This window comes from Pholis gunnellus (assembly GCF_910591455.1).
Source record: "Pholis gunnellus genome assembly, chromosome: 3".
Lineage (NCBI taxonomy): Eukaryota > Metazoa > Chordata > Actinopteri > Perciformes > Pholidae > Pholis > Pholis gunnellus.
Window position 1 is genome coordinate 10942112 of NC_136529.1, and position 17890 is coordinate 10960001.

Genomic DNA, 17890 nt, shown 5'->3' on the forward strand with positions numbered 1-17890 from the left:
CTCTGTGGGTTTTTTTGTCTCCAACTCTGTGGAGCAGAACCATTAGCAAAGGAGGGGAAGAAACACAGGTGATGCTACAAATGGTTGGGATTCTTCTTGAAACGTCTTCCTCTCATTCTTGATGATTTTAAATCCTACATGGGTATCTTCTCTCCAGGAAAAGACATTGATGACGATGATGATGATGTCCATTTAGTAGTTTTCATATTTGATAACCATGTGAAGATTTCTCTGGTTCATGTAAGGAAGTTGTTTGGGCTCCTCCAGAAAGGTGAAAGCGCAGGCGTTTCTGTCAAAGATGCTTGCCAGCACAGATCTTTAACTGGGATTCAGGTGGAAAGACTCCTTGCTCCTGACCCCTCCAAGATTGTAGCATCCAGGCCGATACATAAGCAGCAGACTGTAAAGAAAACAACCTACAACAACAGAGAAGTGGCAGCAGGTCTCATCATCGCTCTCTCACCATTGGTCCTTGCATCACACCCATCTGTGCGCCGCCAGCTTTCTCGTCAAAACCACCAGCCATCTGAGCAGCAAAGTTCTGGAAAAGGCGAAAGAAAAGAATAAAAAAGGTTTTTTTAGTGCCTTTTATATACATTTATGACATCTCAGTGAAATTACGCCTTTAAAGTCACACTGACTGCAGGTTAAAGCATCTGGTTGAAATATATGGAAGGCCAACAAAAAATGAAGGAGGATGCTGTGTCATTTTGGCAGGAGAGGGGATCAGCTTTTAATAGAATGTGAGCAGCAGAGCTTATTATGTGAATCCTGATGCAGACAGAGGAGAGACAGAGGGCATGTGAACAGTATTCATCTCTCTCTCCTTCACAAAGAGTCTCCTTGTTTCCCCCCCAAAATAAGCTCCTTCCCCTCCCCTCCCCAAGTCTACCATACTGCCTCCTGCCCTTCTACCTCCCCTCCCCTCAATCCACCTCCTCCCTCCCTTTCTCCTACAAAGAATGAGAGGCATTCGATCTATTCTCTCTCTCTGCATCTACTTGCTGTTGTCTTTCTGCCTCCTCCCAACGCCAGCAATTCCCCACTTCTTTTGTGCTCTTGGATTCTTTCCTTGCTGCACTTTCCCATTCTCTCTGCTCATTCCACCCGGTCAAAGTGAACCCATTCTTGGCCTTGCATCAGTGTTCAACCTGTCAGCTCCCATGTCTACTGTGAATGCTCACCCACGCCTATTTCTCATGGGATACTTACTCCACCAAGGCCAGGGGGTCCATTAGGTCCTGGAGGTCCGGGGGGGCCGGGGTTTCCGGGGGTGCCAGGCTCACCATCTCTGCCGCGGGGACCAAGGCCTCCCTGAAACAGATAGATAATATTAAAATAAATCAATGAGGCTTACCAAATGATCAATCTGATGCTTGTTTGTAAACTGAGATGGCCAAATGATGCAAGCGCCTAACAATAAGTCAAACCTGTATAACATTTGGTCCATAGAAATGTGAGGAAAAAGTAAAAAGAAATGTCCAAGTTGACATATTTAAATGTCTTGTTTTATCCACTAATAATCTTGTTTGTATCATATCATATAAAACAACCAAAACCGAAAATGCGGCCGTTTTACTTTTAAAGATAATCAAAATAGCCGTTGATTCATTTTCTGTTGATCAACTTACTGATTAATCTACGAATAATGTCTGCCCTCCTTAAAAAAGCAGCTTGTATTTTATATTTTTCTATGCGCAATGTGATTTTCGACAACTACGAACACACATTTTATATGAAATGCAAAAGCAAGTTATATCATTGAGTAAAAATCATCCAGTTTCCTTATTCTTCTATTTACTTTAAACACACCAAGTCAAATACCAATGACTTTCAAAGCATACATGAGTACAGGAAAGTATACAGGTAACCATTGAATAATTTCAGGCCTTTGGGTCAATATTTGAACTGAGTAGTACTTAGGATAAATCATTCCACAGCTGCTGGCAGACAACACACCACTCCACTACTTTTGTCAGAAACCACTGACAGAAGCTTAACGCTCAGTTGAACCTTCTCCAAGCGGCACTGGTGGTCTGCACGAGCAAACTCGACTTCACCTGACCGTCTTGTGGCAAACAAAGAGTTTGTCTTCTTGAACTGAACCAAACCGGATATTTAAAGGTAAAAAAAAAGAGCTATACCACTCCCACTACCAAGAGACAGAGGTTACATGTACAGTGTGCGGATGATTTATCAGACCAAATCAGACTACCTGGCATACCTCTGTGCATGTTTTGACAAATTACCCTGCAAGGGGATCCTGAGCAAAGAATGTGCTGAACAACTAAAAGGCTGCTTAACCTCTGCTAGCCAAAACTCAACTCGCTTTGTGCTTAAATCTGCATAAACAAGATGAGTACAAGACATAAACTCCTCGCCTGCAGACATTATCACATCCAAGTGTTGTTATATTAATGCAATGATCAAAGCCTGGCGTGGTGCGGCGATGTTGATTTCCCACTGACTGACTGACTGACTGGAGGCCTCTGAGAGAAGCAGAGATTTACATTAGCAGTCTCTGACAGTCCCACATTTGTTGAACAACCCAGACGTCAGTAGACCACACAGCCTAATGGAAACGACACATGACTAGTTAGACTGAGCTGCTCAATGAAAGGCTACCATTCTGCAAACCTGCAAGCTGTAGCAGATACCCCATCCACCCTCCTCATCCCCTAAAGACCTAAAGCTATCAGATTCAATAGGACATACTGTACTTCTTAAAAGAGCAGCTTGTGGGTCTACTTTTTGGTGTGGAAATGACAAGATGGGGGAGTGAATTTTTATTTTTTTCAAACTGACCTTGTCTCCCTTGTCTCCTCTCGATCCACGGTGTCCTTGCTCTCCTGGTGGGCCCTGGTGAACGGGAGACAGTGAAGTAGCCGGTGACTTCAGGTGTTATCTCATGTACATGTGAGCTGCAGAAACAGCTGTGAACTCTGCTGCTGTTATGTCAGATCAGATTTCCTGTCATTGCAACTGGCAAATAAATGCAATACCAATATGGGTACTTTGAATGCAGTCTCTCTCTTTCTATTTTACATTTTCTCTACAAATTGTACAAGCTTTCAAAGGAAAAGTGTATAAATGCAGAAATTGGTGCATACCATTGGGCCACCCGGTCCTCTTGGTCCTACAACCTGGTCAAGCAAAGGATAGAAAAAAAGAAAATATGTCAGAAAGTCCTTGAGGTCATTTAATTGTAGCATATGCATTGTTTTGTATTTGCATTGTTCCAGTGCACAAACTGAATACTGAATTAGGCCCACCTCTAAAGCTTACATTCACCAGATGTATTTGGACATGTGAGGTTTAGAGCTCTTTGCACACAGAGCGGAAACATTATCTTTCTTCCATCAGAGCAAGCTTGCTAATTGCTAATCTCTTCAGGCAAAGTGTTATAAGAAACCTACAATAAACAATGCCTTCTTATTTCCGGCCATGAACTTGTATTCCCTCTAGAGGGGTAAAGCACTTCCAGGTGCAGCGCTGCAGCAGCAGGGAGTTTACTCTTTTGGGGATCTTTATGGCGGATTGTATTGAGGCCTTATTGTGCTTGGCTGTCTTCCTGACGAGTGGGCAACAGACCTGCCTCCTCTCTCTTTGACTCAACCTTCTTTCTTTCTTAGGCTGCTGGTATTAATGCTAAATCATATTCGTATTTCTCGCATTATGAACAGCTATTTTTACACAAATCCACTGCCAGAGACAATATGCTACCACAGTGATGGACTGAAACGAATTACATTTATTCAAGTAAGACTTTTGAGTATTTCCATTTCATACTAGTTGATTCTTCTACTCCACTACATTTTAGCTCAAAATGTTGTACTTTCTATTCCTAATACATTTATTTGACAGCGTTCAGAACTAACTAGTTACATGAAGGCATCAGTAGTAATAATCTTTTCGTGAAAGTCTAATAGTACAACACTCACAGGTCCATTTTGACAAAATAATACCTTTACTTTTGATACTTGATAATAATACTATATATTTTACCTAAGTGACATTTTTGATGGAGGACTTTTACTTGTTGTGGTGTATTTCTATATTGCTACTTTTTACCTAGTAAAAGATTTGAATACTTCCTCCTCCAGTGACTACCAATAAGGGGTTGTAAGTGTTTCATGTGATGATGAAAGAAATCTCTACCTCAGACATGAAACTCTAAAACAATTCACAAAAGAACATTTTCAAGTCAAAAGAATGGTGAGTTATATTTCATAGTGCTGTGTGGTGTCAACTTACATCGGTAATGTCTCCGGGTTCACCTTTCTGACCCTGATGTTGAAAAGATAAAGCACAAAAACAGCAATTAGGATTCAAATTATTTTGTAACGCTGCCCCTGAGAGAATATTTGAAAAGCACAGCCAAAATTTTGAGGAAACCGGTCAATTTTTTAAATAAGTATCCCCTACTACAGTATCACTAGACACATAAATATGGCACACAGTGTCAAGGAGGAAATAACTATTATCCATCTGGCAAAGCTCTTTCACATCAAAGTCTCATCTAAATCCATAAACTACAGAGGAGTCCTGCAGCACTGATGTGAGTCTGGGATAGATACAGATTTAATTGCAGGTGCTGGAGAGCTTCCTTTTTCACACACACACATACAGCATCATGATCACACAGACACACTGTATCTACACACACACATCTTGATATGCTTCAGGGTCTCACCTTAGATCCAGGTGCTCCTGTTATGTGGTCAAGAGGGTTAGAGGGAAAAAAACAGACCACAGTTAGCGAATGGATTAGACAAAAACAATCCATGAAGGTCACACAAAACCCAGAGAGTCTGCATGCGCTGATACCCAATTGTTTCTTAAATTAAACTACAATAACGACCACCACTAAATCACATTTGTGGCACCCGAAGAGCCCATCAGGATTGAAAAAGTGTTGGTTGAATCACCATCTTAAGCGCTCGAAGCAGAAGCAGAACAGCAGCAGGTAAAAGGGAATGGTAAGAAGCAAAACAATTGTAATAGCCACTTTCAGATAATTAAATCTGATGGAGGCCATCACTGGATTTTAGTTTTTCATATTTCAAAGCAATCTAATAAGCATTGTTAAGTAGCAATATTGATAAATCATGAGTTTGCCTATTTGTTAGGGTAGGGCTGGGTATCGTTGAGAATAGTTTTCTATAAAACCCTATTTTAATTCATCAAAAGAATCAAACTTCTCAAAAGTTAATTCAAGTAGCCGTATAAGACATTTACCTCCATAAAATTAAATTGTCAAAATTTTGATTTAAATCAAGAACTATCAAGTCAAAAATAAGTAAACAAGATTGTTAATTGACAGACGTTCAATGCCACTTGACAGTGTTTTGATCGTCAGTGGAATCAACACATTTCATTCAATACAAAAAAGTATTGAGGTTCAATAGCCAGCCCTATTTCAAGCTAGTTAAAATGATGCTGTACATGTTACATACTTATTACTAAGCACTTCATTTTTCCTTTAATGAAAGATAAGTATTTTATAAAGCACTTTAATCAACAAGCATGCATTGCAAACAGTGACACTTCTGATTTCACGTATGCTCCCCAACTGGCTGTGTTTGTATTTCCAAAGCTGACCTTGTCTATCAGGTGAAAATGGCAGTTCTAAATGTGGTGAATAGCTCCTTCCAAAAGTCTCAGTATAGTGTCACGGTTTTTCTTGCCATCAGATCTGCAGAAATCCTCAGAGAGGATATAAAGAAGAAATGCGAGGCCGCCTCTGCTTGACTGAGGTATTTCCTTAATGACTCCCACATGTGTTTATGATACTCAGGGAAGGAGAGAGTATTCAAACAAGATGGGGCCAAGGTGAGCCGGCTATGGAAAAATTACGTTGAGGTAGCATTTCACTGAAATCTGGTCAGATGTGTCACTGTTGTCTTTTATTTCTCATCATTTGTTTGCTTTGGGGATAGAAAACTGTATTCAAATCAAAGGTCGACATATTGGCCTGATTCAAACCATTTAGTGTTAAATAGTTAATGGCCAACCTTTGATTAATACCAAGTCACCCATGTGTCATTTTCTCCCCAGAATAAACAACATGATCTTGTAGAGTAATTTATTTATGAGAGGTGTGAGATAAATAAATTACGACCAATGGGTGGAGACTGGTCAGCTGCGCAGATGGGGCAACACTCTCCAAATGGGATTTCAGGTTTGGAGCAGTCTTTTAGGTCCTCGCAGACAATTTCATCACACAGGACGGTTCCAGTGTCACACACACAGATGCGACAAGGCTCTGGCTTCCACACGTCCTTGTCGCTATAGCGCTGTCCATCCTGTACACAGCTAATAACATTCTCCTCTGTGTGTGAGGTCATAGAGAGGGACACACAGAGGCCAAGGCAGGTAGATGGCGGGAGGAAAAATGAGATTATGCATCAGGTATGAAATACAGTCACTGCAATGTGTCACTCATAAACAACAACTTGCGTATTAAATGTTAGTCATGAAATGATTCAAAGATATGCAGCAAAGTCAATAATGTTTTGTTTAGGTGTTAAACACATATGCAGTGCATCAACAGGTACCTCAAAGTGTGAATATAAGAAAAAGACAAGTTGGTAAACTTAAACCTAATAAAAAAAGAATCTCAAAACATATTCTTCTTGTATAATTTGACATTTCATTGAGCTTGATCTGTGATCATCATGTATGACAAACCTATTAATGACTAACTTTTACAAATGTAGATTTCTTATCAACACAATTTCTACACTTAAACAAATCTTCTGTGGTGTCACAATCTCCATTAAGGCTTCAACGAACAATTACTTTCATTATTTCCGGTAATTGTACTATTGATTAATTTACTAATCATCTTGTCTATAAAATGTCAGACTAAATAGTGAAAAATGCTCTTTAAATATCTCACAGCTCAAGATGATATAATCAAGTTGTTTAACAGTTCAAAACCCAACGATATTCAGTTTATAAACATCAAATCGTCCCATTTGACAGGTTTGAATCAGCAAATGTTTGCTGCTTTTGCTTATAAATGACCTAATTAAACAATAAATCGTTTTTCAAAAGAGTTGCTGAATTATTATTTGTCGCATGGCTAATTGATTAATCGTTGCAGCACTTATCGGCGTAAGCCGCAAATTCCCTGCTAAAATCCAGCTGTTACACCCTTATTACATGTCACCCCCTCTCTTCCCTCTACATTTTCTGTCTGCCAACCAACTACACACTACTACTATTGAATAAAGGCTAAAGAAAATCCCAATAGCCATCTTAAAGAAGCAAAACTCTCTTGTTCCATCATTCCATTAATCAATAGCCAACACTGAGACAAGTTATTGAAGTAACCTGTCAAACGGTCACTGGGTGGCAGTGTAACATCACAGAATCACAGCTGAGTAAGACCTGCAGGAAACCTCCAATAACTTCACAGGAGCTGGAGACCATGTGCTTTAATTCCTCCACAAGTTAAATATAGGGCGAGTTTACATTGCGGGAGACACCCTAAACAGACTTTGCATTCAGTAAATGAAACATGCTTAGATTTTTCAGACCACAGCTTGGCAAAGAGAACACAGCTGAATGTGATGGAGGCTGGGCGTGTTTCAATACAGGTACTGTACTTGCTCTAAATGACACCACTCACGAAAATGCTGGAATGAACTCAGTAACTAGCCATATCCCTGTTCATTTTCCAGTCTGACAGCTTCCTAAAAAGTCAACAGAAGGCCAACAAACAGTTGGTCAAAGAAATGCTCTGATTGGAGCCACTGAACCTGCACAGAGGGGTGAAAGTGGTCGACCCACCAAAAGAAAAGCCTCAGGGTTCGGACTGCCGAGAGTGTGAGAGGAGAAGGAGCAAGTACAGTAGCTATATTTACCTTTGAGCACTGCTTAAGTCTAGGTAACCTGATGGACCTCTGCTGCTGATTGCTCAGCAGCAATGAATGAGGTCTTTCTGGAAAGGGACAGAGTGGGCAATTCACAAACTATTGCCTTGTATAAACATGGAGCACACTTTAAACCCCATCTGGAAGCCATAGCTGTGTCAGATGCCAATTCAAACACGCCAGAGAGAGAAAGAAATTGTCATCTTTCATGCACATACCTAGCAGGTTTGGCATTTACTTTTACAGGCTTGGATGCACTGTCAAAAGCCTGCACCTGTCCTTTCACTGGCTCTCAAATATAAGATTCTCCTGATATTCTGGGACAAGGGCTCCTCTGTATACTGCAGAGTTGAGAGAAAGCTGGCTTTTCGTCACTGAGGATAATTTGCAAGTCTCCTCTCCCATGTCTTGGCAGCCATACTGTTTTCCAGAGGAGTGAAATGAACAATGAAAATAGTAAAGTGAACCCAGGTGTCCTTCCAGGACAGTAAAGTCAACTCTGTCTTCACTGTATTTAGTAACTTTCTCTTCTACTCTCACCTGATTAGCTTTATGGGCTTTATGGGTTTTGTGGCTACTGACTGAGTGCCTCCATGAGGCACTCAGTCAGTAGCCACAAAACCGATGGTTAAAGAGCCCCTGTCCCCTCTGAGTGACTTGGGGCCAGTGAGTCTGCTGTGCTGAGGACACAATCAGACCTCTTTACCACTTCAGATACATTTCTGCCTCCAGTTGACGCTGAGGAAAGAAGGGCATTATATCTAGGGGACTATACCTCTGAAAGGGTAACCTGAGACTTGCAATTGCTATTTATGAGTATTTTTCTTCTTGGAAAATACACCGTTGCATTGCTTTAAAAGTCCCTTATATTTTTCCAATCACCTATCTCTTGCACCTTGGCTCTGTTTCTGCCTGGGCTGACTGTCACAGTTTATGGGTAATCTTTTACGCAGATGGAAATCCTGAAATCACATGGAACATTATTTCTGGCTCCAATCTGCTGGCATACCTTCATGCTCAAATGTCCCTTGAGGATACTAAAATCAATAGTGATGAGGAATTATCCCATTTCACTTTTATTCAAATAACTGCAGAGACAGTCAGAAGTCTGCAGGTATGAAGAATGATATAAGGGCTATTAGATTCTAAATAGAGAAAAAAAAAATAAGTAATCGCTTTAAAAACTATTTTTAGGGAACTTTAGGTTATTAGTCCACCTTTCCGCCCCAACAAGCCATGATTCGCCTGGATGCCCTCTGACAGCAATGGAATGTGAACACTTTTCTCCAAAGGCCCTTGAGCCTGACCACCTTTCACTTTTTGCCCATCCCCTCCCCCTCTCACCCTCTACATTAAGTGAATCTGCAGCTAAAATGAGAGCCTGTCAAGGCCTCTAAAGCACCCACAGGTGTCTGGCAGCTTAACCTAAGAAAGAAGGGGGAGGTAGGGTAAGTCATTTGGCTCCAGTGTAGGGGATTGAAATCTGAATCTTTATGATTTTCGCTTTACAGAGTGTAAACTTCAATGATAATGATGATGATAACTACAAACGATAAATAATTAACATAAATACAAAATAACTCCACAGAATCAAGAAAACCAATGCGTCCTGCTCTGTGCGCGTCATTTTGCGTAAACTTGCCACATCTCTCCATCCATTGCATAACTTTTACGCACGTCCACAGCTCTAATATATTGAGTTGTATCGCACCTTGCAGGTACAGTAAGATCAGCACACTTGGTAGACAGACGGTTCACAACGATCATCAATCAATTAACGGTGCATGCATATGCATATCCAAACAATCATGAACGTCTGTGCGTAAAAGGTGCGAGGGAAAAAACAAATCACTCCAAGCACCAACACAATCACTAAACTATTAAAAGCTCAGGTGCTGCGCTTGAAGATAAACCTGTTGCAAAAGAAAATGCACCTTATGACAACGTTAGGTTTTCTTCACTTTAACAATTTGAAAGAAATAAAACGATCACTTACGGTCGTCCTCTTGACATCTTACAACGGCTAATAGACAAACTTGGGTTGCTACAAGTAGCAGTACAGTCCTGGAATCCATAAAGCTGAACATGTCTAAATATTAGACATGCAGTGCCCGCGAGGGAGAAAGGAAAGTGCCAAGATATCGGAGGCTTCTCTCAGTATTTAGTGTGTCCCCAGTTACAAAACCGAACCATTCGACATTCACAGTTCCCCAAAAAAAAAAAAACAATGAGGGAATCCAGCGGCAGGACCTGGACCTGCAGCAGAAAGTCAGCACCAACCGCTTCGGGCCAGACGCTTTAGTTTTATGTCCCCGTCGCCTTCAATGAATCTTCGTATATTCCCAAATATCAGTCCGGCCCCTTACCCCCTGTCAGGCTGAAATCTGAGCCCCGTTTCCCTCCCATTCTGTCTCCCAGGTTCCATTATTCCAGTCCCAGACCACTCCCTTCTCCACGTGCTGCTACTGAACCCAAAAGAAAAACCACTCTGAAACTTTTCCCCCGTAACTTTGGTGCCACCTCCCTCAGCCCCCCCCCCCCCCCCCCCCCCCCGCCTTGTTCATCGAAAGCGACGCCAGAATCACTTCGTTACGCTACAAGGTGTTTTTTGATGTTGCAATGTAGCTCAATAAATAGCCTGACGTAAAGACACATATTCTATTTTAATCAGTGCTGTGGGTTGGCCAGAAAATTGTCATATTTGACGAGGGTACGTCTTGAGGTGGTGGTTGTATACATCAGATGTGAAAATTCAATAAAATACAATAATGAGCATAAAAGTCACTATTATAAGCCATTCAATATCACAGACACAAACAGTCAATAATGTTAAAATGATTGTGTGTGTGTGTGTGCGTGTTGGGGGGGGATGTTTGAATACTGTAATGCACAAATTATGCTTGGTTTGCACGTTGAGGGCATTAGTAGTTCATGTGTACTTCACACTTAATGGTTCATGAAGTTATGACAGTTCCTGCAATCACCCTTACAATGTGACTTGATACTCTACTTGCTCATTCTCTAATATTGAACCATGAAAGGAGTTCATGACATCCTGCATGATGGAGTTCAGAGCTGCAGGAAGTCATTCAATCGATCAAAATAAAATTAATCTGCATCCTTTGTTGTAATTGATACATTTTTCAGTAATTTTTCTAGAAAAAGAAAATGCCCAAAATGTGCTGGTTCCAAGTCCTCAAATGTGAGAATTTGTGGCTATTTATTTCACATATGATAGCGGTGAAATATGTTTGGGTTTTGAACTGTTAGTTGGACAAAACAAGTCAATTTGGGATCTGGGGAACTGGACATTTTTGACTGCTTGTTAAAGTTTAAATGAAGAAAAAAAAATGGCAGATATAACAATAATGAAAAAAAGGCATGCGCTGTAGCCCTGATGGAAAACTGAAGGTGTCTCACCTGGTTTGTCCACTGGGCTGTCACTCTTTTGGATGTAATAAACTGCATTGGCTTGTGTGTAAAAAGCTCAGATTAGAGTGAAGAGTTTGAATGTGATCTAATGGTGGATGCAGTGAGAGGACTGTGAGAAAAGAAGAGATGACCGTGGTTGAGGTTGAGGGCTTGCAGCATGCAGACTGTTATATGTTACTAACATTGTGAGATGCATGACAGCAGGAGTAATGTTGAGGTCGACAGTGTTGTCATTTCAGGACTCCCATCCACTACAGGAGAGAGCTTTTCTATGTGACCTTGGGACAGTCTCCCACACAGTGGATGGGACTTAAACAAGGAGTTGTCCGTTTCTGTCAGTGTCATATTGGTTTGAACTATTAGAAGTAACGCTGCCTGTGTGTCTTATTGTCTGTATTTCACCCGTTACCAGGATTACGTTATGGCTCTGGTGTGAGATCAGATATGCCTTTCTGCAACTTGCTCACTTGCTCACACAGCTATTTTCGATCAAACAGATGCTTCCAACAGTAATGTTTCACTTGCAATAACATTGTCTGTGTCTCACCGGCTGATTATGGGAGGGGAAGAATAGATAGAAGAAGAAAAAGCTACAGAAAGGTTGTTTCACAAACTGTTCTCTACTTTTCACTTTATGTTAAATTCACTTACCAATTGCATGATATAATCCCATTACCAAATATATATATATTTCTATATTTATATTCATACATATTCCATAGTATGTTAATACCCCAACTATAACCAGAGTAGTGCAATCCCTAACCCTTGCAGAACTTGTCAAGCGACTAACTAAGTGCTCACGGAGATGTGATCGGGAGCCACTTCTGTTCTGCAGTTACAACTCTAGCTATATATACATGGCAAGGGACAGCTTGGTTGCATCATTGATGTAGGGTCTTCACTCCACTGCAAGTTGGGACCTTTGAGCTTTGACTTTTGACCCCCCCCACACTTTATTAGAAACAGGAGCAGCTGGTGTGTCCTGAGCGGGTAGCATTAGTGCTATTCTCTACCACTTGGCCAACTAAGGAGAACTGTGGTTGTCCAGCGGGTCAGAGAATCTTATTGCACGTTAGTCTGTCTGTGAGTCTTGGTTCAAGTGGAGTAACGACTGATAGCTGATCCGTGTAATAACCTGTTGTAAACACCTGCAAACATGATAATCACTGAAACTTGCAGGTAGACATCTGCAAGTTTCAACATAACAACATAAGTGGTGGAATAGAAAAACAATTTGACTTAAATAATTACACTATATGGGTAAAATGTGGTCAAATGTGAAGTTGAGTCATATTTAATTTTGGTGGACTTTTCATCCACTTATAAAAACAAAAAATGTGTTTGTTTTGCATAATTGTCCTTCAGAGTTTTACTTCTCATGTAAACCCTCGTAATTTTTTACATAGTTTCAGATATTTTCTGCACAAAAAGCACTTGTCTGACTATGTTTAGCAAAGTTCCAAGCAAAGTATAATTGTTTTCGTTTTGTGTTCTTGTGGCGTGACCGGTAACCCGATGCAACCCACGGATCAAAGACTTTGGATAACTTAACCTGCAATTATCTATTCATAGGCTGGAGATCTAAAATCAACTGTGGTTTCTTATTTTCTTTTTGCTGTTAGTAAGTGGCAGCGTGGCTACATTGGCAAGTGCTTTGTGGACTGAAAATGTGTCAACAGTTCAAGGAAATAGTGTTGCTTGACAGGAGAGAATATGCTGCTTAATGGTCTTAATGCATGAATGTGTGAGATCTTGTTAGGTGTTGTGTTGTACGTATGATCTCTTTCAGTATGCAGCCCACAAATGTCTTTCAAAGACAACCCTTTTAAGACCCTCAGAAATGACACCCTAATACTTTGTGCTTTTCATCTCCACATCTGTGCGAGTGCACACATGGTTTAAGTATTAAGGAACACTGTCAATGAGTCAAGACAAGACTTTGCTTTGTTTCAGACCTGCAAACCTCAATTATGTCTGTAAAGAGATGGGCTGCAGCGTCCTGTGGCTGGATTTTGATTACTTCTTCAAAGCTTGTCTGTGCTGAACTGACAGACGTGTCCCCTTCCAACAGAATGAGGGGTTAAGGGTGACAGAGTCCCCGATGCATCAGAAAGTATGAGAAAATAAACTGGCACTTGAGGTATCAAGTTGTGTGTGTCATCCAAGCACCTGAACCCCAAATAAACATCAATCATCTTTCAATAATTTGCAATTGCTAGTAGGTGAAATATATTCTCTGCGAATTTACGATATAGTGACAAATTACAGCTACAGGAAGTTCAGTCTACTGTGCCTCTTACAATTCACACCGAAGACCTGCGCTTTAAAGAGGCAGAAAGTTATGGTCTGTGAATATATTTCTGAAGTTGTTTAGGAAACAATTCTGTCTGGAAAGATAATCAGAGTGCTTGGTGGGAAAAAGAGAGAAAGAAAGAAAGAAAAGAAGCAGAAAGAGATGGGAGTTGCAAAAAAATTGTAAAATGAGGGAGAGAGTGAGAGGTAAGGTGGGTAAGATGGAATGCACGAGTGAGGGAGGGGACAATTGAAAGAGGAGGAGAGGGTGGGACGTAGAGAGTGGGACGTAGAGAGTGGGATGAGATTGATGATGAGAGAGAGAGAGAGTGAAAGAGAAAGGGAGAGAGGGAGAGAGAAGTGCACACAGCAGGGAGAGCTTTAACTGAGGCCATGTGAGATCACCACTGAAATAACAAAAGCTGTGACGTAACCAGTGTTGGACGTGAAAGAGCGCACTGTCAGACTACCTATAGCCACAATAACATCACTTCCAGTGGCCTGGTTTCTGCTATGGGGCCAAATGGGAATATCCAGAATTTATTATCCACATCCAGCTTCTAAAAATCCCAAATATTACTCCTGTTAAACATCAAGGCAGGGAATATTCTACATGCTTGATATTGTTAACAAATTGCTTGAAAAGTTCCAAAGCATTCAAAATGTCTAAATACTTTCAAACTTCCCAAACCTTTATAGGTACTCTGCCTCAATGACACTCAGTCCTACTAAAGACATACAGCTTTTGAAATCAGATTCTACATATATGGTTTCATTCAGAGCTGAAGACTAGTTGATAGGAAATTCATCTTCATTTTGCAGAAAAATTCCCAAAATTCAGTGTCATCTCATCAGTTTTATACTTTTTGCGTATTGTAACATTTAAAGACGTCACCTTTTTTCTGAGCCTTTATAGTTCAAACAATTGAATAAATTGATAGCTGCGTATTTATTACTTTTGAGAATATTTACAGCAGCCAGACAGTATTTGGGGGATTGACTCAAATTAAACGGCAGTGCCCTTGTTCATCATAATGAAGGAACAGTTTTGCTCATTGATGTGTTTTTAGTTCATCAATGACGCTCTAATGGCACAGATTAATAAGACATATCAGGCTTTAGCTGCACAAACACAGCCTGTGTCAATTCATTGTTAGTCTTTTTATGGTATTTGTGGGCAATAAAAAAACAGATCACCACTCTTATCCTCAATACTAACTCATCCATTCTTGTTGACCTTTTTTTGTTTTTGCTCCACAAATTACATCATGTCTAAATTAGCCAGCAACCCTTAGCAGCAATACAATCTTGTCTTATGAACGTATATGTTTATTGATGGAGCATAAAAAAAGAGACATGGGAACGAGTCGTCTTATGGTTTTCTAGCTTGCCTAAATAAACTGTATCCACTAAATAAACTGTGGTTCATTGATGTCGAACATCGGCATGAGAGTTAACGACTTAAAAGCAAACAGGTTAATTGTGTTTGTAAGCAGCAATGGTTTCGCTATGTGTTCTTTATGTTTTCTTGATCTGGACAGGACGTCAATATCCTTCCTCTGCTGTGATATGAATATTAATGTGTAGCAAATCAAGAATTGCAGGACTTAAATATCGTGTCTCCTCCAGAAAAAAGTCTCACTTTTCTTCAACATAGTGCTCGAGAGTGCACTACCGACCCTGACCTAAACTCTTCCCTCACAATATGCTCCTGAGCAGCACTCTTTGAGTTAGAAAGACGAAGGTGTGGCAATGTTGCCCACTGGAGAGATGAGGGATGAGAAGTTACGCTTTCATTGTTATTTCATCATATATAATGACTGCGTGTTAATGCAGACATCAATGCATGTGTGTGCATGTTTGAGTGGCCTCCTCTACCTGATGATTCAGACTGAGAGACACCCCTTTCTCTGGCTCGGAGCTCATCCGTCAACGACACAGCCCAAATATGTGTACATAAGTGAATGACAGTCTCGCACAAAGCCCTCACTATTTGAATTAGCAGCAGTTGACACGAAAGTGCGAGCCCAAGTCAAAATAATGAAGAAAAGAGTCAGAGTCGCAGCAAGGAGCTCCGATAGAGAAAAAGTTATTTCACCAATTTATCGGTGAGAAGAAATATTTTATATCATATGCATTATTTTCTAAAAGGAGGGAAAGATTTCAGATATTGAACACATGATCAGAGCAGATGAGTTTGAAAGATGGAGTCAGAAAATCAGAGGAAAATAGAGGAGAGCAGTTGAATGTGGCAGCATCTGTGGAAATCTCTTCAAGGAGTCGGGGGTGCGGAGCGCTCTGAAATAGTCCAAATCTCTGGAAGAGCTTGATTTCAGTGGTCCAGGCATGTGGTTTTGAGAGAAAAAGAGAGAGAAAGAGAGAGTTAGAGAGAGAGAGAGAGAGAGAGGGAAGCGATGATGATGAGGGAGAAGGGTGGGGGGAAGGAGTGGAAACTTCATGAGCATTTGGGAATGCTGGCATACACATTATTGAACTTCTTCACATACTTTTAAGAGAAAGTATTTTTGGAAGTATCCTGTCAAATAATAACCACAAGAGATAATGATTTAATGATAAGCATTCTCATGAAAAAAAGCAGTTGCAGTTTTGCTTCTGTCTGGATCTGTGCTGACAGACGTTGGAAACACCTCAGGTATGATAAAAATACAGTTTCAACTAAAAGAGAAATATGAAGATTTGATCAATAGTATTGCTCCTCTGACCGTATTCCTCTTCAGCGTCACTTACTTTTCTTTCTTCTTGCTCTCTTACTTCATTTCTCTGAAAGTGTCTGTTTTGTCTATCAGTGTGACCAGTTCCCAAATCTCTAACGGGCCAGGCTTTGGGATGTGATCAACAAGTTCTCTGTCCATTGTATCTCATCGATACCGTCGCCCAAAGATAACTGACATGCTCAAGAAATTAAAAACTTTACAAAATTCGTATACGTTAATGAGAATTTCTCACTTGAATGATCTTTAGTTTTTTTTGGGTGTTGCATTGGAAATAATGAAGGCTACAGTAAATATATGCATTGTCCTAAAGTTTCACTGATTTGTCACATTTAAAAGGTGGCTACAGCTTTCGTGGGATGAGAAACCATTGTGGTGAATGGTATTAAAGTTACTTGCTGAAAGGCTGATTGACAGTTTAAGTGTCCATGAAGACCATGCAGGGTCTCACATCTGCTCTCCACGGCCCCTTGAGATTTCCAAGAGCATCCATTTGAAGAGCTGGCTTTTACCTGAACTGTAAACTGCGTGCTACATTTCTGTTTCTGCTTGTCCTTCATCTTGTGTGTAAAACTTTTACTTTAAATAATTGTTTGACCAAGATCTTAAACGTGTTAAAGTGATTTTCCATCCACCAATTTTTTTGCACATTTTTAACCTGTGGAGACATTAGAAATTTGAAAAAAAAAGGTGAAATCTCGCTAAATCTGCTTGGCTGAGGTGGAAATGTATATCAATAAAAGCAAAACAATGGAAACAGACTTAGTGAATACATCATGATTTAAGTCAAATTGACCATTTCACTTAAATGTCACTCGTTGAAAAATTCACATTTTCCTTTACTGATGTTCTGGGACTTCTGTTAAAATTTGCATTTATCAAACTTGACTTAATAAACGATAGTAAAGCTGGTTGAGAGAGACATAATAATGTAAACACCTCATGGACAAGGATTTAAACTATAAACTAACATAGACACAGCTATAAACACTATCAGGTGGGTCATATTTGGATGAATTCCAACTAGCAGTATTTATTCACATTGAAAGAATCCTGGCAGTCAACACTTTTGACATGGGAGTTTTCACCATAGACTGCAGTTTTCACATTGGTCATAAATAAGAGACATGCAACCCAAACTAATATCATCCACCTGTGTAACACTGTTTGCAAAGGTGAATATTTTATTCACCCTGTGCCGAGAAACATCCTCCCTAAACTAAATCTGAAATGAATATACTGCATATAAGAAAATACAACAAAGCCTTGTCTAATGTTCCTGGAACTATCGCTTCTTACTGAGCATGCTCACTGATAGCGCCATGAGCATATATGTATAGAGGCTAATCAAGGACAGCTGTGCTAAGATGTGTAATTCCCAATATAAGAGCTAGGCCAAACAAACATTCAGCAAAGACAGCGAGGAGGAGCGAGTGACAAACTCTCTGGTAGTGAACTATGTTGACCCATCTGGGAGTGATTCAATTGCTCTGATTTAAAAAGATGCTGGCAGCTCATTTATTGTCCTCATGGATATTTGTTTATTGGGTA

The 17890-nt window shown here is 40.2% G+C and overlaps 1 protein-coding gene across 1 annotated transcript in view; it reads right to left on the minus strand.

The window, feature by feature from the left end:
• col2a1b (collagen, type II, alpha 1b) overlaps positions 1 to 9967 on the minus strand; it is a gene marked incomplete at its 5' end in the record, with an annotated part of 45092 nt that extends 35125 nt beyond the window's left edge. The window contains 8 exons of the mRNA XM_079156896.1: positions 464 to 541; positions 1213 to 1314; positions 2806 to 2859; positions 3111 to 3143; positions 4255 to 4287; positions 4694 to 4710; positions 6122 to 6331; positions 9877 to 9967. Of these exons, the coding sequence (XP_079013022.1) occupies positions 464 to 541; positions 1213 to 1314; positions 2806 to 2859; positions 3111 to 3143; positions 4255 to 4287; positions 4694 to 4710; positions 6122 to 6331; positions 9877 to 9967 (618 nt within the window). The remainder of the gene's footprint in view (positions 1 to 463; positions 542 to 1212; positions 1315 to 2805; positions 2860 to 3110; positions 3144 to 4254; positions 4288 to 4693; positions 4711 to 6121; positions 6332 to 9876) is intronic.
• Between the last annotated feature and the right edge of the window lie 7923 nt (positions 9968 to 17890).